Source organism: Ovis canadensis, chromosome 3, assembly GCF_042477335.2.
Source record: "Ovis canadensis isolate MfBH-ARS-UI-01 breed Bighorn chromosome 3, ARS-UI_OviCan_v2, whole genome shotgun sequence".
In the NCBI taxonomy this organism is placed as follows: domain Eukaryota; kingdom Metazoa; phylum Chordata; class Mammalia; order Artiodactyla; family Bovidae; genus Ovis; species Ovis canadensis.
In genome coordinates this window covers 219,807,173-219,827,507 of record NC_091247.1, presented here as the reverse complement: position 1 = coordinate 219,827,507, position 20,335 = coordinate 219,807,173, and the positions used below count along the sequence as shown (strand labels likewise).

The 20,335-nt window shown below is 53.1% G+C and overlaps 2 protein-coding genes across 2 annotated transcripts in view; one reads left to right on the top strand and one right to left on the bottom strand.

The window, feature by feature from the left end:
* WNT5B (Wnt family member 5B) overlaps positions 1 to 20,335 on the bottom strand; it is an 80,730-nt gene that overhangs the window by 34,982 nt on the left and 25,413 nt on the right. The window lies entirely within an intron of this gene.
* On the top strand, positions 3,260 to 6,136 carry FBXL14 (F-box and leucine rich repeat protein 14). Its single transcript, XM_069581565.1, has one exon. The coding sequence runs from the start codon at positions 3,416 to 3,418 to the stop codon at positions 4,616 to 4,618; it is 1,203 nt and encodes a 400-aa protein (XP_069437666.1). The 5' UTR covers positions 3,260 to 3,415; the 3' UTR covers positions 4,619 to 6,136.

Here is a 20,335-nt window from a genome sequence, read left to right as displayed (position 1 = left end):
GTATGTCTTCACATTTACGGAGTGCCTCCTACACAGGCATGTGACATGCCATGGATACAATAGTTAATATAAAACATACACAACATAGTTTAACTCCTTTGATCCAAGGCCTGCCAGCTAGACTCTGGTTCACCGTTTCTGCACGCATATATATTATTTATATACATAACTGTCGGTCACCCAGTCTCTGGACCATGATGCTCTCCCTCTATTTTTGTGTCTCAAATCATAGCCTAAACTGAAACCCCCACGAAGCCACGTGAAATTGTCCTTACTCTCACTGGCACTGGGAACAAAGTGAAATGTTGGGACGAGACAGAACTCAAACACTCATGCTTCCCCATAGTGTGACTTGTGGGAAGATCACTGTAGACTATCCAGCCAGTCTGCCCTGGCAGAACACAAGGGGACTGAGACCCAGAATGGGGAGGCACTTCCTCCTCACCCCAGGCTCAGCAGAGGGGGCACCTATGCCCCGCTGTGTCCCCAATTCTTCCTGATGCTTATTCTATTTATTAAACATGAACATAATCATATTGCTGAAAATCACGGTTATATGTTTGAATGTCTTAAGTAAAAAGGCCCTGTACTAATAAAAGTCTAGAGTGCAACTCAAGAAAAAGTTTTGTGAGAACTAGCAGCAGGTTGTCAGCGTCTAGAGAGAGCATTTTCAGGTACCACTAAATGACTTTTCAGAGTTGAGAGCAGGGGTGAAATGAAAGTCACTCAGTCCTGTCTGACTCTTTGAAAACAGTCCATGGAATTCTCTAGGCCAGAATACTGGAGTGGGTAGCCTTTTCCTTCTCCAGGGGATCTTTCCAACCCAGGGATGGAACCCAGGTCTCCCCCAACGCAGATGGATTTTTTACCAACTGAGCTATCAGCGAAGCTAATAGAGCAGGAGAAACAGGGTTAACTTAAGCTCCTTCACTCCAGGTCAGGCAACCCCCAGCCATCCCCCCAAGCAAATCTCCCCTCCCTCCCATTTGTGGTTGAGGACTTTGTTTTGTGTTAGGGAGGTTTAAGGTGTTTTTGATTAAGACCTTGATAACAACACAAACAAGTCTGCGCCCACAGACCAACAAGAAAAGTCACTTTACAGGGCGTGTAACGTGAAAGGTTAGGCAGCAGTGGTGGGAAACCACCATAAGCCTAGATATACCCCAGGACAAGAGTGCCAGCCGAGGTGTGCCCCAGATTTGTGACTCTATTGGACAGCACATTTGGAATCCTCTAGATGACCAGCACAACCCTGTATTATTCCACGTGCGTGCACGTGAAGTCGCTTCAGTTCCATCCGACTCTTTGCTCCTCTGTCTATGGGATTTCCCAGGCAAGAAGACCGGAGTGGGTTGCCATTTCCTCCTCCGGGGGATCCCATCGCCTGCATTGGCTGGCGGGTTCTTCACCACTAGAGCTACCTGGGAAGCCCATTATTCCAGGAGAGTTATACATATCTATGGGCCTCACACCGGGTGCAACTGGGGGGTGGGGTGGGGGGATTGGGAGGGGGGAGCGTGTGTGAAGGTTTTGCTTCTGTATTTCCAGAGGGAAGAATAAGAGAGGTAGGTGGTAAAGCCTAAAACGTATGATGCCTATTACCAATCTGTATGTACTTAGCCCACTACTGGTCTCCTGGGCAAAACAGAAGTGGCCAAAAGTGAACCTCATATACTATATATGGAACGCAGTAAAAACAGTGTTCATGCCCTTAAAGAACCAATTAAACCATTCCCTACCCCCACCCCACGCGAGATCTTAGCACCTTAGTTTCTCAACTAGGAGTAGAACCCGGACTTCTCGCATTGGGAGCCCAGTCTCAGCACTAGACTGCCAGAGAAGTACCCCCAATTTCCTTTTTTGATAGCTGAGTCACGTTTGTGTGAATCCACAAATTCATTAAAAACACAGAGGTTCATTTTCTGACTGCGGAATTCTTGGTTAGGGGAAGTTAAAATGAAACTGAAATCCTATCCTCTGAGTGGTTATTTAAAACCCAGGAGCCACTTCTAAAGCATTTCATGATTCCAGCAAACACAGTTTATAAACGAACAGACATTTGCTGAAGCACTTTAAATCAAGCCCAATCGTCACTGTTTTACCCAAAGGCAAAACTGTGAAGGCACACACGAATTCACTGGCTGTCAGCACGACTGGGCCCTTCACCGTATAAGAGGCTGACAAAGAAGGCAATGCAGAGAAGGGTTTGGGGAGGCAGGAGGATGCGACCCGGCGCCGCCCGGGACTCCCGGCCGAGTGCGGAAGCGGAGGAAGTTGTGATGCGCAGGGACCGAAGGAGCGCACAGGCGGCTGTGTCTGGAAACACCCGGAACATGCTAGAAGGAAGTGGTAATGCCTAGATCCCCAGTGCGCACCGGGGGACCGAGCTCGGCTAAGGGACGCGCGGACAGAGCGGAGTTTCTCCCCAGTTTACCGCACAAGACTGGAGAGAAAGGAACCGTGGGAAGCTGCCCACTGGGAAGAACCGAGGGGGTGGCCGCACAGACGCGCCGCGGGGCCCCGGGGACGCAGGCAGGGAGGGGAGCGGAGCGGCCTCCAGCCGGGATCTGGGGAGGAGAGTCTTGAGGGAGGATAAAGGGAGCCAGCGAGAGGCTGGGCAGGGGGCGCGCGGGGCAGCCTTGGACCGGAGGCTCAGAGCCCAGACGCGCGGGCCGGGCGTGGCCGGCAGCTCCCCGCAGGCGGCGGCGGCGGAAGCGGCTGCGGGCTTCCCACGTCCAGACGGCCAGCACAGGGTTAACCCGCGGCGGGCCGGCGCTCGGTTTCCAGGGCAACGCCGGCAGTTCCGGCGCGCAGGCTCGTACCATCGCGCGCGCGCGGGGGAGCGCGGGGGGCGGGGGCGCGGAGGCGCGGAGAGCAGCGGGTCCGGCCCGGACGCCCCCGGCGCGGCCGCCGCTCGCCCCGGGTCGGCTCCGCGCGCGCGCTCCGTGCCGGCCGGCGCTGCCCCGCGCGCGGACGCGGGGGCCGAGAGCGCGCCGGCCCGAGGTCCCCCCGCTGGGGCGGCCGAGTGCGGGCGGCCCGCTGGCAGCTTTGAAAAGCGGGCGAGGACAAAGGCGGCCGCAGCCTCCCGGCGCCCAGCCCGAGCGCGCAGCCCGGCCCGCGCGGCGCCGGAGGATGCGGCCGGGGACGCGGCGGCGGCGGCGGGGCGGCGCGGGCCGGGCGCGGCGGGGCTGAGCCCAGCGAGGGCCGGGCCGCGGGGGCGCCCGCCCGGGATGTGAGCGCCGAGCGCGCCGGGCGGGGAGGGCGGGCAGGAAGGACGCGCGGACTGGAGGAGGAGCGGCGCCGAGCCGGAAGGCGGGAGGCGCGTCCGTTGGGCCCGCGGCGCGGCCGGCCAGCCGCCTCGTCGCTCGGGCGGGAGCGGGGCCCGCGCCTCCTCCCCGGCGCTGCGGGGAGGAAGATGGAGACGCACATCTCGTGCCTGTTCCCCGAGCTGCTGGCCATGATCTTCGGCTACCTGGACGTGCGCGACAAGGGGCGCGCGGCGCAGGTGTGCACGGCCTGGCGGGACGCCGCCTACCACAAGTCGGTGTGGCGGGGGGTGGAGGCCAAGCTGCACCTGCGCCGGGCCAACCCGTCGCTGTTCCCCAGCCTGCAGGCCCGGGGCATCCGCCGGGTGCAGATCCTGAGCTTGCGCCGCAGCCTCAGCTACGTGATCCAGGGTATGGCCAACATCGAGAGCCTCAACCTCAGCGGCTGCTATAACCTCACCGACAACGGGCTGGGCCACGCGTTCGTGCAGGAGATCGGCTCGCTGCGCGCGCTGAACCTGAGCCTCTGCAAGCAGATCACCGACAGCAGCCTGGGCCGCATCGCCCAGTACCTCAAGGGCCTGGAGGTGCTGGAGCTGGGCGGCTGCAGCAACATCACCAACACCGGCCTCCTGCTCATCGCCTGGGGCCTGCAGCGCCTCAAGAGCCTCAATCTCCGCAGCTGCCGCCACCTCTCGGACGTGGGCATCGGGCACCTGGCCGGCATGACGCGCAGCGCGGCCGAGGGCTGCCTGGGCCTGGAGCAGCTCACGCTGCAGGACTGCCAGAAGCTCACGGACCTGTCCCTGAAGCACATCTCCCGGGGACTGACGGGCCTGAGGCTCCTCAACCTCAGCTTCTGCGGGGGCATTTCGGACGCCGGCCTCCTGCACCTGTCGCACATGGGCAGCCTGCGCAGCCTCAACCTGCGCTCGTGCGACAACATCAGCGACACGGGCATCATGCATCTGGCCATGGGCAGCCTGCGCCTCTCGGGGCTGGACGTGTCCTTCTGCGACAAAGTGGGGGACCAGAGCCTGGCTTACATCGCGCAGGGGCTGGACGGCCTCAAGTCCCTGTCCCTGTGCTCCTGCCACATCAGCGACGACGGCATCAACCGCATGGTGCGGCAGATGCACGGGCTGCGCACGCTCAACATCGGCCAGTGCGTGCGCATCACGGACAAGGGCCTGGAGCTGATCGCGGAGCACCTGAGCCAACTCACCGGCATTGACCTGTACGGCTGCACCCGCATCACCAAGCGCGGCCTGGAGCGCATCACGCAGCTGCCGTGCCTCAAGGTACTCAACCTGGGCCTCTGGCAGATGACGGACAGTGAGAAGGTCAGGTGAGGGCGGCAGCACCCGTCCCTCCCGCGCCCCACCACCCCCAGTCCCGCCCTGTTCGCCCTCCGGCCGCGGACGCGGTGGGGCGATGACCGGAAGCCCCCAGGCTCCCCTCCCCTCTTCCCTTCTCGTGTGTCCGGGGTGGGGGTCCCTCCCCCGCCCCTCTCCTGTTCCCGGAGGGTGTGGAGATGGACCCGCCGCCCACCACCCACTCCTCCCGGCGGGGGTCTGGAGGAGGGACTGAGCTACTGTGTCCGAGCTGCGCCTGGAAGTGGGGGTGGGGGTGGGAGTGAGCAATCCCTCCAGCCCTGGGGAGTTGAGGAAAATGTCTGCCTTCACTTAAGCTTTCATTTGAATACTGTGATCTGGTTTTTATTTCGAAATGTATAAAAGCAAACCCAACTACAACGGCCTTTTCACCCTTCTTCCACTTTGTAACTAATCCCAGTCTCGCCTCATCGCTCCTCTGACAGCACTCTGCTACTCACGCTCATTTCATCCATATTGTCTCTTTTTTTATTTTTTGAAGAAACTTGACATCCACTTGTCTCTTTTTTTTTCTGCTGAGTATATTCTATATATTATATATATATAAGTTATATATATATATACACACATATATATGTCTGGCTACCTCGTTTTAGTTTACTTTTTTCTCTGAAGCCCTGGAATTCTACAAGAGAGATATTTTGAGACTGAAACATTTTTGTGCCTGGACTGGAAAGATGCCCATTGGGTTTGTACGTCTTTTTTCGTTTTGGCTTCTTCCCAAGCCCCATCCATCCAGTGTTTCCCACTTCACATTTCTGGCTCTTATTTTTCTTTTTATCCTTGTCCGTAAGCATTTGAGGACTCAGCCCATGCTCCTAAATCTTGACTTAATTTATAGCACAAATGTGTGGGAGACATGAGAGTTGGACTGTTGTTTTTTTTTGTTTGGTCTGAGATGCAGATTGTGTCTTGAAAATGATGATTATATATGCAAAGTCTGCCCTGCCCTCCCTCTCTTCCACATTTCCCCACGAAAAGGTCACAGTGAGGCTTCCTGTAGGGAGCAGAGGAGCTGGGACTGGCACTGGCTTAGAGAGGCCTCCGGCCCTGGTGTGAAGGGGAGGAGACTGAAATTCATGTCTTATCTCTATTCTGTTAATAAAACAGGTGTTGGTGGGTTTTTTAAAAATTCTGTTTCTAAATGGAGGAATAAACGCCTTGCTTTATTTTGGTGGGGGTTGGGACTTGTGGCTTTAAAAAAAAAATCACTTCTGAGTAGGATGTATATTTTTCTGTTGGAGTTTTTTGTTCGTTTTGTTTATTTTTTTAGAATCCTCCACAGCAACATGCGAGACCATGGAGTTAAAGAAACCCAGAGACCTTTATCAATTAATTGTACTGTTTGTGAATTTGTATAAATAATAACAAAGATCCTCTTAAAACGTTTATATTCTTACAGTAAAAGGTTAAACTGATATTTATATAATAAAAGAGGAAATATGAAGTATGTTTTTTGAAAAAAAAAAACCAAAAGCCTTGTATCTGTGAATTATTTTTAAGGCAGTGTGTGTGTTTGGGTCCAGGCCAAAGTAGGAGGTGGGTTTGCATCTCAGAAGTAAAAGATGCAGGGTTTGGTGGAGCCTTGTGTGGTGTGAGTAAGCTTGTGGTGAAAAATTTATCCTGTATAAAGTTTACTGCTGACATCTAAATGTTCTGTTGCTAGAAATGTGATTAGAATGGAGATTTATATCATTTCTGAACTGTCAACAACATGGAAATTTAAAGAAACTGAACAAAATGAAACTTTTGTAAGAGTCAAAATTCCACCAGGGTGGCCAGTTTTTCTCCATGAGGACATGAGACCTAGAGGACATGTTCGAGAAATGGGTCATGAGATGTGGAAGTGGAAAGAAGGATGGGTTTCTTGATTCCTAGAGGGTATGGGGGAGGCTGCGAGAGGGCGGGGTGGGCACCAGGGCCATTGTTGTTGGGAAAGTTAAGGGCACTCAGGCGAGCGGACTGAGCCTCAGAGGGAGCCGTGGGCAGGGGAGGGGGGCACCGGGTCCCTCCTTAGCATTCTCCACCAGCCCCAGAGTCGGTGGGGAGGCGGGCCTGGAGTTCTTGCCTATTTGCATTTTAAGAAGGAGGCGGGCCTGGAGTTCTTGCCCATTTGCATTTTAAGAAGGCGGTCACTCCATCCACTCTGGTGGGGTCTTAGCCTGCACTGGGGCAGAATACCAACCAATTCCAGCAAGGAGACAATAAATAACTAAATCATCTGACACCCTGTGGTTGGGCTGTGGAAACAGAAGTGTATGTAGTGAGGCTGTTCATATTCCTGGTTTCACATACGCCTGTCTGGTTTTAATACTGATCTCAGAAAACGCTGGTCCGAGCAGCACAGCACTTTCCTGGATCCACACCTCTTTCCAGGAAGAGAGCAAGAACCAGGTTTCTCTTGGGGAAGATTGTTTTGTAAAGTTTCCAAGCTCGCTGCTCAGGCCGATCACAAAAGCGGCATTGTTCCTTTTTGGAGAGCTTTCACAAGTGGGTCTAATGGAGCCTGACACTAGATCCATCTTCCTTTTCTTTGGGGAAGGTGTGGATCTGTTCCTTTCCTCTTAGGTTACAGTGCTTACTGCCTGGGGAAAAAATGTGTGAACCCTGGTGAGGACGAACTCTGAATCAGGGTCAGCTTTTTGATTCAGCATTTGCCTCTACAGCTCCCACAAGCAGTTGAGTTCTCAGACTGGTTTTCTTCTCCCAAGAGACTGCAGGGCTGTGCAGATTCAGCCAGTAAAAATCTGGGCACCTCCTAAGTCTTAGACTCTGTGGTCACCTCTCATTTAATATGAAAAGTAATCTGCCAACTATAACCGGAAGGTTTTTCTGCTTCTCTGTTTGTTTTTTACTTTCAAAGCTAAATATAAGCTTGATTCAAGGCTGGTAAGTTAATGTTTGGAAGTTAAGATAGGGGGCCTAGTTCCTCATCCTGAATTGGGCATACTTCAGAATCCATCTGGAGCGTCTCTGGCAAACAATGAACAAACCTCCTTCTTCCATCAGAGGCAACTGTCATCCCTCAACGTTTTGGGACGGAAAGAAAGGAATTGGGGTTGAGAACCTGTGCTGTGCTTTGCCTGTGCCTGTACACATCTAGTCCTCAAAGTGGTCTGCTGATAGGTACCCTCTTTTCCAGGTAAGAATACTGCTCGCCTTAAGTCAGCCAGCCACTGAGTCCAGGCCCTTTCTGCTCCCCAAGAAGGATCAAATACTGATTGCACCTTGGTTTCATGGAAGGTGACCTCCCAGAAGTGAGTGCTGGCTGCCTGAATCCAGGATGGACAAGCTCAGGCCACAGGGCACCACTTGAAAGGGAGAAGTGGGTTTGGCCTCACCGTACCTACAGGAATAGAAGGGGATGCTTTTAAAGAAGAGCAGCACTTAGAACTCAAGTGGATACGTCATTTGTGGGTGGTACACACATTAAGAGGCACTGCAGGGCAATTTTTAGAATAACAGAAAAAAACCTGGCTCGGGTGTTTGCTGAAACTTCAGAACTGACAAACCAAAACAGGAACTTAGTGTCAGTCTTATCGTCTAGAAGCAACAAACCTCAGTAGGAACTGTCTGAGTGGCAGTCAGGAAAGGGTTCCCCCAGCTTATCCGCAACTCATGGGGCAAGAGCGTTGAAACACCTGCTTAAAAGATGACCTAAGCGAGGGCAGGGTTCAGACAGCACCTGCAGCCCCTCCAGGACCAGGACAGGCCCCTAGCTAAGAGTGCTGGGTATCCTGGAATAACTCCCCTCCTCAGATTTCTTCCTGCCCAATTCTTCCATCCTAAGGTGTACGGGTTGGGGGTGGGAGGTGCCCACTTGATTCATTCCAAGTTTGGCAGCAATGACAAAGATGCTTGCTCAACTTATGGTACAACCTTAAATAGTTTAGAAAATTCAAACTGATCATATGCTTTCATGATTCAAATCAGCCAACAGAGATCTGAAAAAGCAAAGGTTCCTTTTACGGAAGTTTTTCTTTTTTTTTTTAATTAGGCTACGTTGGGTCTTACTTGCACCATACATGTGCTTAGTTGCTCTGAAGCATGTGGGATCTTAGTTCCCTGACCAGGGGGGACCAGGGATTGAACCCACAACCCATGCATTAGCAAGGCAGATTCTTAACCACTGGACCAACAGGGAGGTCCCAGCAGTTTCTTTTTAAAGCTAAGAGCCTTCTCTTAAATGGAGACATATGATATGCAAACTAAAGCACAGCCTTTCCCCCTCTCTCCCCACTTTCCCACAGTGGCTACTAGACAGGTGCTGATCTCCAAATATTAGTAAAATCTTTTCCTTCTGACTTAGAGAATTTGAACTCAGGTTTTCAAAGCCGGAGAAGAGGGTCAAGGACCTCAGGGAACACCGTGTTCACAAAAAATTAGTGCTGAGTCGTGTCCAACTCTTTGCAACCCCATGGACTGTAGCCCACCAGGCTCCTCTGTCCATGGGATTTCCCAGGCAAGAATACTGGAGTGATTGCCATTTCCTCCTCCAGGGGATCTTCCCAACCCAGAGATAGAACCCCCATCTGGCACTGATTCTTTACCACTGTCCCCCCGGGAAGCCCAAAGAATTTTGTTGTTCAATTACTAAGTCATGTCTGACTCTTGGTGACCCCATGGACTGCAGCATGCCAGGCTTCCCTGTCCTTCACCATCTCACGGAGTTTGCGCAAATTCACGTCCATTGAGTCCATGATGCTAGCTAATCATCCCCTCCTCTGCTGCCCTCTTCTCCATTTGCCTTCAGTCTTTCCCAGCATCAGGGTCTTTTCCAATGAGCTGGCTCTTCACATCAGGTGGCCAAAGTATTGGCACTTAAGCATCAGTCTTTCCAGTGAATACTCAGGGTTGATTTCCTTTAGGATTGAGGAGTTTGATCTCCTTGCAGTCCAAGGGACTCTCAAGAATCTTCTCCAGTGCCACAATTCAAAAGCATCAATTCTTCGGTACTCAGCCTTATTGTCTCACATCCATACATGATTACTGTAAAAACCATAGCTTTGACTGTAAGTAACTTTGTTGGCCAAGTGATGTCTCTGATTTTTAATACGCTATCTAGGTTTGTCATAGCTTTCCTTCCAAGGAGCAAGTGTCTTTTAATTTCATGGCTGCCATCACTGTCCAGTGATTTTGGAGCCCAAGAAAATGAAATCTGTCACTGTTTCCACTTTTTCCCCATCCATTTGTCATGAAGTGATGGGATCGGATGCCATGAATAACACCCTCTTATTGAGAGATCAGATTTGTAACCAAAACCCAGACCTCCTACAGCTTCTGACAGCAGCCCCTCTGCTCCCAGGACCCTGCTGTGGCCACAGGGCCAGTGGTCGCCCGTCTGCTGCCCTACCCCCCCTGCATCAGTTGTCACCCCCTTTAAAAAGCTAATTCTGTGCCTTTACTAGAGGGCAAGACCTAAAGTGTGTGCCAACGTGACCCATGAGGAGTCAGGGCTGGGGCTTTGTGGATCCTGGGAAACATAGGATTAGAAATCGGAAGCCAGTGCCCGGGCCACACCTCTATCTCATCTTGTCGAGGTCCTTGTTCAGAGTGGGGAGCAAGTGACAGTTTTTGAAAAGTGAATGTTATCAGACAGAGAGACCTCATATTTGGATCCATGCCAACTATTAACAACTTAGAATGTCTCCAAGGTGAGTGCACAGCTGGGAGAAGAGCAGACATTTCGGTCTCGGATAGAAGATGGGTATTTCCAGACATTGCACCTTTAAATGTCCACACCTGGTCAGTGTTAGCCCTTTCGTCTTTTCCAGGAGTGGCTCTGACATTGCCTGCTGGAGCTGCCTGTACCGAGTGCTGGGTACCACACTCAGCCCCTCCTTCAGTCTAGGGGCAAGAGCCAGAGACACAGCTCCAGATGGGGTATGTTAACGCCACCCTGCAAGTAAAACAGAATCCACGTGGAATTCTACCTCCTGTTCATTAACACAGAGACGTGCATATACTTTCTTAAAAGAAGACTTAAAAGCTTGTCACCCTTCCACTCTGTGTAAAGGACAAATGCCCCATGTCCTTGTGTGTTCACTTTCATCTGTGAGTGTGAACAGCCTCCCAGTCACACATGCCGGGCAGAGTCGAGTGGGACATGGATGCCGCCCCCGGATGCATGGAGTTGGGACCGTGTGCGGCTTCCCAGTCTCACAATTCCTGTTTTCCCAAATCTGGTAGATACTGGACATTTCATTTTAGAAATGGGGAAGGAGGCTTGATGAGGGTGAGAGACTGTGCCCAGGTGATGGCCCCAGGCGTTCCCCATCAGCGAGGAGCCAGATCCTGGTTGGTGAGCTGTTGCTAAGCAACACCAGACACGCCGACCCACTTCTGAAGGAGCTGAGCGGAGGAAGCACCCTGAATGCTGAAAGTTTTGGTTTTTGGGCCTCTCCACGTGGCATGTGGGATCTAAATTTCCTCCAGCAGTGATCTAACCCATGCCCCCTGCAATGGAAGCGTGGAGTCCTAACCATGGGGCCACCAGGAAAGCCCCCTGTAAGTTATTATTACTAGTTAATAAGTTACATTGTGCAGACTCAAATGCTGTGTCCGGCATTTTGCAAGGAGCTGGAAAGCTTGTGTAAAGAGTTGGTCAACGGGGTTAGGGTACCGGTCCCCCTGTGTGTCCCCCGCTGTCCTTCAGCACACGAGCCAGCCCCCCAGCACTGCTGTGTCACAGACACTGCAAACACCTCCACGCTGAGAAGTCACAGCCCAACACGCCACACACTCCGGGCTGCCCAGCTCACAAAGAAGAACTGAGTTGTGGGAACATGGGCTGTGTTCTTACCACTCAAGAATCAAGGGTCTTGACTTTCCAGGTGTTTTACCTACAGATCCCTCTTGTCCTGAGAGTAAAAGGGTCTAGTAGCTCCCATTGACAACCACTTCTGTCTTGCACTCCTTGGTGGATGTAACCAGGCTCACAGTGCTGGCGGAAACTGTCCCCCACACCCCCATATCAGGGTCTGAGCAATGGGAATGGCACCTCGGGGAAAGAGTTGAGTCCCAGATTCATTTTTTATAACTAGCATGAAATTATTCCACATGGCTTGGGAAGCATTGTTTTCCTGGTCTAAAAAGATCAGGAAAGTATCTACTACAAACGTCCGTAATAACGTTTCTCCTTAGGAAATTTTTACCCCAAACGGGCAGTTCTATATGGACACTTGTGCACGTTTATGTTGGAATAGCTACTGACTTCCATTCTGCTTTTTGAGAAGCAGTCTCTAAATAGAGAGGAACCCCCAAACTAGTACTGATACTCCTCAGAATCTTTAGTAAAATCACTGAGGCCAAAATTTGACAGATGGGTAAAATAGAGGAATTGTAACAGCTAAACACCTCAAATTCTTAGCCTTCTCAGATGGAAGACGAGTTGCCTATGGCTTTCAGGAGACATAAGAGACTTGGGTTTGATCCCTGGGTCAGGAAAATCTCCTGGAGTAGGAAATGGCAACTCACTCCAGTATTTCTGTCCGGAGTATCACTATGGATAAGAGGAGGCTGGTGGGCTACAGTCCATGGGGTGGTAAAGACTCGGACATGACTCAAGCAACTTAGCATAGCACATTTTAAACTTGAACTTCATAGCTCAAACCCTGCTGCTATGAACTACCAAAAAGAAAAGAAAAAAGGCCAACAAGTGTGCCTTGAGCAAACCATATGAAAATACCTAATTAAAGTGACAATTTCTAGCTCTTCTAATTCATTTCAAATGGACAATCTTTAGAATCTTTTTTAAGAGATCTGTGAAAACAGTACGGCTGAGTTCCGTGGTCTGAACTTTGTCAAGCTCCCAGTTTGCTGCCGCTGGAAGCAGAGAAAGTCCTTGGGGAGTTTTGAGCCCAGACAGGATGGACAACTGGGCTTTCCAGCTCCCTGAAGTCCAGACGCCTGTCCAGGGGCGACAGAACAGCGTGACCCACGGAAAAGGCAGCTGGTTTATCTTTCCTCCACACAGGAGGGTCCAATTCTCAACAGGATCACAGGAGGACCACTGGAAATGCACTCCAGTAAGCAGGGCACAGGGTTGAGCAGCAACAGCCCCGCCCCTTCTTGCTTCAGAATCGAAACCGTGTCCACACAAGTTAGGAGACAGGTCATGGGTGGCCCCTTGTGAAACGCAGGGGTGGAAAGTCATTCTCTCCTCCTGGGTTGCTCCTGGACCTCCACCCCCTCTCCCCTAAACCCTCTCCCACCTGTTCACCCTCTCCATGCCCCTGGGCCATGTCCACACCAGTGTCAGAGCCCGGGGTCTGGCCTCATGCTTTCCTTTACCCCAAGTTCACTAGGATTCACTGGAGGGCAGAAAAGTAAAGTACCATTCATACAAAATTCTATGTATTTGTTTTCCACGTGGAGACTACGACCGTCTTTATCCACGGCGCCTGTGAGCTTTGCGTCCGGCCAGCAGGTGGCAGCGTTGTCTGTGAACTGCTGCCCAGTTCTGAGCACCCCACAGAGAACTTCAGAGCGGGAGAACCTCACCCCTCCAGAAAGATGACAGGGAATTTTCCAGTTTCAGCCAGGTCAGGGATCCCCGTCCTGGGCACGCCGTTCGTGGAGCAGGTATCAGATGCACCCTGAGGACACTTCCCTGATGTCGCTGGCAGGAACCAAATGTCACTGTCTAATTTCAGTTTAAGACCATCATATACAAATTAGATTGGCATATTCAGGGGTTTGGAGAAGGCAATGGCAACCCACTCCAGTACTCTTGCCTGGAGAATCCCAGGGACGGGGGAGCCTGGTGGGCTGCCGTCTATGGGGTCGCACAGAGTCAGATGCGACTGAAGTGACTTAGCAGCAGCAGCAGCATTCAGGGGGTTGGGGAGAACAACTTGGGAAAATGTTTACCTTCATACATGGAAATATCCATTTTAACAGGAGGAGCAAAGGTGCTGGTTTTTTTCAACTACAAAACTAGAAAAAAATAGAAGTGTACTGTTTGTGGTGAAAAATTCTAGAGCTCCTTGGAAAAGAAACAACTGTTTTAAAATTTGGGGAGTATCAATTCTTTTGTTTGTTTGGTTTTTAATCAAAATGAGTATCTTCTAAAGGAACCCATGAACGTGAGAACGATTAAAAGCCCTGATAAAGCAGCGAGGGTCTCGCTTTCCTAGACTCCTCCTGGGGAAAACAGGCATTAGGAAAAGGCAGCAGAAAGTAAGACAAGGAGAAAGAACTTCTGAGCCATAAAATGCCACACGAGGGACACGCTGGGGGCTTCTGCCATCTTGGTCTTGATCATCTGGCCGCAGCAATGGAAGCAAGGCTCCAAAGGGCAGCTGGCACAGACGTGGGATAAAAGCGTGGAAGCCGGGAGGTGGCCGTGCCTCGCCAGGCCAGCCCAACGAGGCTCGGCCCCCAGCCTGGTGACACCAAGGTGGTTTTTGGTTAGGAAATGGGAGAAGAGAAAGGAGAAGCTTCTGGAACTCAGGGCCCAGGCCTGCAGCTGATCACCACTCCTGCCAGTGAGAAGGCTGAACGAAAGCAGAAACCCTCTGGGCAGCTCCGTGGACTCTCAGGCCAAAATACATCACTGTCAGCGACCCGCAGAACACATAGATCCAGGGAAGGAACCCAGATAAAGAAAAGAGGACACAGATCACTCAGGTTAAGCAGAGGGGACCAGGTGAGGTAAGGGCAGAGCCAGCCTGGTCCCCAAGAGGGGCTGGGGGTGCTCATCTCCCCAGAAGGGGCTGGGAGCTCGGGTTTTCAAGAAGAGAGGCCTTCTTCTCTGGTTGTGTCAAATCAGACACCAGACAAAAACTCCAGCTACAGTTCCCAGGCTGGGAGTAAAGTGATATGTTCCCCTGTGAGGTGGTGGGTCTCCTTATAAGGTGGGGGGTCCTCCCTGTGAGGTGTCGGGATCCCTGAGAGGTATTGGGTCCCCCTGTGAGGTGAGGGGTCCCCCTGAGAGGTGTTGGGTCCCCCTGTGAGGCGAGGGGTCCCCCTGAGAGGTGTTGGGTCCCCCTGTGAGGTGAGGGGTCCCCCTGAGAGGTGTCGGGTCCCCCTGTGAGGTGTTGGGTCCCCCTGTGAGGTAAGGGGTCCCCCTGAAAGGTGTTGGGTCCCTCTGTGAGGTGAGGGATCCCCCTTAGAGGTGTCAGGTCCCCCTGTGAGGTGAGGGGCCCCCTGTGAGGAGAGGGGTCCCCCGTGAGGTGTAGGGTCCCCTTGTGAGGTGAGGGGTCCCCCTGTGAGGTGAGGGGTCCCCCTGAGAGGTGTTGGGTCTCCCTGTGAGGTGTTGGGTCCCCCTGTGAGGTGAGGTGTTCCTCTGAGAGGTGTTGGGTCCCTCTGTGAGGTGAGGGATCCCCCTGAGAGGTGAGGGATTCCCCTGAGAGGTGTTGGGTCCCCCTGTGAGGTGAGGGGTTCCCCTGTGAGGTGTTGGGTCCCCCTGTGAGATGAGGGGTCCCCCTTAGAGGTGTCGGGTCCCCCTGTGAGGTGAAGGGTCCCCCTGTGAGGTGAGGGAACCCCTGGGAGGTGAGCGGTTCCCCTGAGAGGTGTCGGGTCCCCCTGTGAGGTGTTGGTTCCCTCTGTGAGGTGAGGGATCCCCTTGTGAGGTGAGGGATTCTCCTGAGAGGTGTCGGGACCCCTGTGAGGTGTTCGGTCTCCCTGTGAGGTGAGGGGTCCCCCTGAGAAGTGTCGGGACCCCTGTGAGGTGTTGAGTCCCTCCCTCTGTGAGGTGAGGGGTCCCCCTGAGAGGTGTCGGGACCCCTGTGAGGTGAGGGATCCCCCTGTGAAGTGAGGGGTCCCCCGTGAGGTGTCAGGTCCCCTTGTGAGGTGAGGGGTCCCCCTGTGAGGTGAGGTGTTCCCCTGAGAGGTGCTGGTTCCCTCTGTGAGGTGAGGGATCCCCTTGTGAGGTGAGGGATTCTCCTGAGAGGTGTCGGGACCCCTGTGAGGTGTTGGGTCTCCCTGTGAGGTGAGGGGTCCCCCTGAGAGGTGTCGGGACCCCTGTGAGGTGAGGGGTCCCCCTGTGAGGTGAGGGGTCCCTCTGTGAGGTGAGGGGTCCCCCTGTGAGGTGAGGGGTCCCTCTGTGAGGTGAGGGGTCCCCCTGTGAGGTGAGGGGTCCCCCTGAGAGGTGTCGGGACCCCTGTGAGGTGAGGGGTCCCCCTGTGAGGTGAGGGGTCCCCCTGAGAGGTGTCGGGACCCCTGTGAGGTGAGGGGTCCCTCTGTGAGGTGAGGGGTTCCCCTGAAAGGTGTTGTGTCCCCCTGTGAGGTGTTGGGTCTCTCTGTGAGGTGGGAGGTCTCCCTGTGAGGTGTTGGTTGTCCCTGTAAGGTGTCCCCCTCCCAGGCCTCAGTCATTGCTGTCCCCCTCCAGGCCCTCACTGTCGTCAGGACAAAGGTGTTCCCATCCTGCAGGGAAAATCAGCCGGCCTGACAGTGTCCTAGGGATGTTGTGATGGCCCCTATGTCCTGAGGCTCCGCTGGCCTGGACTCTGACCCTCAACCCCCAGGAGTGGGGCCTCTGTGTCCTGTCCTGGCTGTGAAGGTCTGGCCAGCACACGAGTCATCCTTCGGTCCCTGGCCCGGAGACCCCGGCACAGTGAGCAAAGCCAGGCGGCCGCACCCACTGTGCACTCACCCCTTGGCTCCCTCTGTCCGCTCCCTCCTCCCCACAAAACACAGGGGCCACTTGAAGTAGTCTGTCTGGCCGGGCCGCCTGCTCCCTGACTCCGTGGAGATGGTGACGGGGTGGGCACCACCTGGAGCAGGCAGGCCACAGCCTCTTGCCACCTCCTGACCCTGATGCCTGGAGAGAAAGCCCCACGAGGAGCCCCCATGCCCAGGGGTCAGTCCCCTCTCCCCCATCTGCTCCTCCCCCTGCACCTGCTAGGGACCTCACGGGGCTGCTGAGGAGACCCTATGGGTAAGTGGCTGCCAACACCTTCCCGCCCTCCAGGAGCCTGCCCCCGGCCCGCTGGTGCTAATCCACGCGCAGCTCGGCTCAGCGGCTCCGCTCCCCTAAGCCCCTGATAACGGTTTTACTAAAATCCTCTTTTGATGGAAAAAAACCCCAGCTGGACATTTCAGGCCTTGCACAATGTCCAGGCCTGCGGGTCCCCTTCCCACTTCACAAAGGCCTCTAATCAAGTGGAAAATGTGCTGGAGGCCAGAGGTTGGCTCTGCAATTATTTTTGAAGGGATTATGGAGAAGAATAGGGGCAGCGATGCCCTCCCCACTTTGTTTTCCGCTGGGTCCCCGATGGAGACGCAGGGGGCCGGTGGCAGCCGCCCAGGGTCTTACCTCTCCTTCCCCGGAGGAAGGAGGGCAGCTTTGAACACTGTGATTTCAGGGAGACGGGGAGAGGCTGGAAGCAACACGCAGGCCCTATTCTGACCCCCATATAAGCCCCTATTTATAAAGCCACGGTGGGGCGGGCTCCCGTGTGTGGGGAGAGCCCTCATTCATTAACCTCTAACCCTGCTCTGAGTGCAGAGGGGAGGGTCCATACGCTGCGGGGATTGCGAGCATTCAGGGGGCTTCCCAGGCTTTGCAGGGCAGAGGTCATGTTCCCAGTCTTGCCAGGTCTCCTCCCCCTTATTTATATACATTGACCCTTCCCCTCACTCTGAGCAAATATCCAAGAAACTCCTAATGCACAACACGGATAAGAATGCAAGATGCCCACCATTCTTATCAGCCTACTTGGGATCTTTGTTGAGAAATGCACAATACGGAAGGGGATGTGCCCTCCCTGTGCACTGGGAAGGACCTTTTCTGACATCATTCGTACAGGAATATTCCTTATAGATTAACTGCTGAAGATGAGCATCTCCGGTTGGCCTTCTGTTTTCATCCTTCTATTTCAGCCTAGAGAAACCTCATCCCTCCAGACCAGCTGGTTAGTGATGTATGCAGATCCCCAGTCAAAAGGACACAATCGCAAATTCCTAAACTCACCCTGGGATGGTCAAGGATTAGGCTGTTTGGCTCTGAGAGGTAGAGGTCAGCATATATTTCAAAATAAATACCAGGCTGAGTGATCATTTTCAGATCCTTTCTTCAAAGTCGCTGAAATGACTTTGGTCAAAACAAACCAACAACAACTACTAACAGCAAGACAACAACCCTGGCCTGTTTTCATTAGTATAAACGACTTGCCAACAGATTCTGCCTCATTGATTTTCCAACGCTCCTGCAGAAAAACCTTACCATCAAAAAGTAGATGGGGAGAAACATGACGATTACATTTAGGATATTACACCTAACACGGCGCAGATTCGACCGAGTATTTGATGTTGGCCCTCCTAGTGCCTTTGGTGGGTATGACAGGAGAAAGGGACCACCGTCTGTCTGGATCCGCTGGGGTCCTTGACCCAGATCATGACAAACAGGCTTACAGAATCACTGCTGCTTGTTATCAAAACTCAACAGCCTTCTCCAGGAATGAATGAATAATCTTCACCCTGCTGGAGAAGAAGATGAACTTTGAAAAAGTGCATGGCAGGAGACAGTGGACCACCTCTGAAGCAGAGTTTGAGGGGGCCCGACTCCCGGAATAAGAGCAAATCACAAGAGAAGCCTGCCTTTCACGGGAGGGCTCCCAAAGCCTCCTCCCCTGACACACTTCCTGAGTCACTGCCCAGAATGCCTGTTTACTGCAGTCCTGGGCTTATCACCCTCATTTTCGGATTCATCGTTCTCCTTACACTTCTCCATCCTTTTAACAAACTCTGCGGAACAAAAGATGAGTTGTTTTCAAAGTTGCTCTTTCAGGACTTCCCTGGGGGTCCAGTGGCTAAGACTGCGTACTCCTAGTACAGGAAGCCTGGGTTCCACCCCTGATCAGGGAACTAGATCCCATGTGCTGCAACTAAGAGTTCGCATGCCTCAACTAGAGATGCTGGGTGCTGAAACTAAGACTTGGCACAGCCCCCCACCCCCACCAAAACATATGTTAAAAAAATAAGCCATGAGACTTTCCTGGTGGTCCAGTGGATAAGAATCTGCCTTGCAATGCAGGGGACACAGTTCGATCCCTGGTCCAGGAACTAAGATCCCACATGCCACAGGGCAACTAAGCCTGCATGCCACAATTAAGACCTGACAGCAACCGAAGAAATGAATATTTTTAAAAAAAATCATCCAGAATACAAAACTTTGGATGACAAAGCTGCCCTTCGACCTCCATCTGAAGCCTTGTCCCTCCCCCCAGGGGCTCTGGTGACAGTGACCGTATCCTTTTGGACCCAACTCCAGCTTTCAGAGTTGCCAACACTAGTGAGGTGATACATACCCCCAATTTGGGGCTGATAATATTATCCTTGGGGCTTCCCCAGTTACTCGGGGGTAAAGAATCTGCCTGCAATGCAGGAGACGCAGGAGATGTGGGTTTGATCCCTGGGCTGGGAAGATCCCCCAGAGGAGGAAATAGCAACCCACTCCAGTATTCTTGTCTGAAGAATCCCATGGACAGAGGAGCCTGGCGGGCTACAGTCCATGAGGTCACAAAGAGATGGACAGAATTGAGCAACTGAGCACTCATTCTTATCCTTGGTCTGTATAAGATCTTGAAATTAAGCACTAGCCAGCCTGGGTGAGACCCCCAGAGGGTCCAGAGTAATCGGGCCACTGAAGCCCTTTCCCCCAGGCTCCTGCTCCAGAACCTCTCCCAGGTCCCCTCTGGAAGGACAATGAGTCCATCCACGTGGAGGTGACAGTCGAGCGCAGGGCCCATAACGCCTGAACCCAGCTTTATCACTTATGGAGCTAAACTCGCTTAAAGTCTGTAAAACCCTGACAAGTATCCCTTCTGACCAACCTGTACAGCATGGGTACACATCATAGGAGCCTGCTGGTTTATTGGGATTAATTGCTAACTAATAGTTAAAATGCTAGAGTTTATGAATGACTTGTTAAAAATACAAATTAGTGTGGGCTCAAGGCTCTCCTTTGCTTAGTAAATATTTATTTGGCAGTGATGGTGGTGGAGGCCCTGGGCCAGGCAGGGGATGAAGGCCCCTTCTCAGTGGGGGAGAAGGAAGAGGCTGAACTGGGAGCCACCTCCAACCTGCACCTGACTGCTCTGCACTGCAGCCAGGACCTGGGGGCCCATGCGGGAGTGCCTCCTGTGTTTTTGGGGAAACAAAGTCAGAGAGGGGGGTCCCTGCTACCAGGAGGGCTCAGTACAGGAGGCCGGGCTTCAGCCCAGGAAGGGCGCTGAAGTTCACACAGTCTACCGCCAAGTTCCCTCCAGCCCCAGCTGCTCCCTCAGGTCAGCCAGGCTAGGCTGGACTTTGTCAGCAATGCACAAGCTAAAAGCCTTAGGGGAGGCCAGGCTGGCCCAGGTCCCTGACATCCAAGACGGTTTACGTTGTCCCTGGCCCCTCCGGTCATTCTGTTTTATTAGAGAAAGCATTTGTGAGAAGGAAAGGAACAATGTAAGGGTTCCTCCTGCCGCTGGAAGCCAGTGAAATGTAGACAGAACCTTGCTGGCTGTGCAGGGGGCACTATCTCACGGGCATTTCTGAGTGGATAGAAGCCCGGGGCACAGGGTCCCTGTGGCCAGGACCCCATTGCCCCAAGATCCCGGAGAGGAAGAAGGTTCAGGGCTTGAACCCAGCCTGAACCCAGGGCTCAGTGAGTCCCAGGATCTGAGATGCTGTCCCGAGGACCGCAACCCTGACCTTACCTTCCTCAACATGCAGGAAACTCCAGCC

Coding starts and splice junctions, on each gene's coding strand:
- FBXL14 (XM_069581565.1), top strand. CDS start 3,416: ATGGAGACGCACATCTCGTGCCTGTTCCCCGAGCTGCTGGCCATGATC.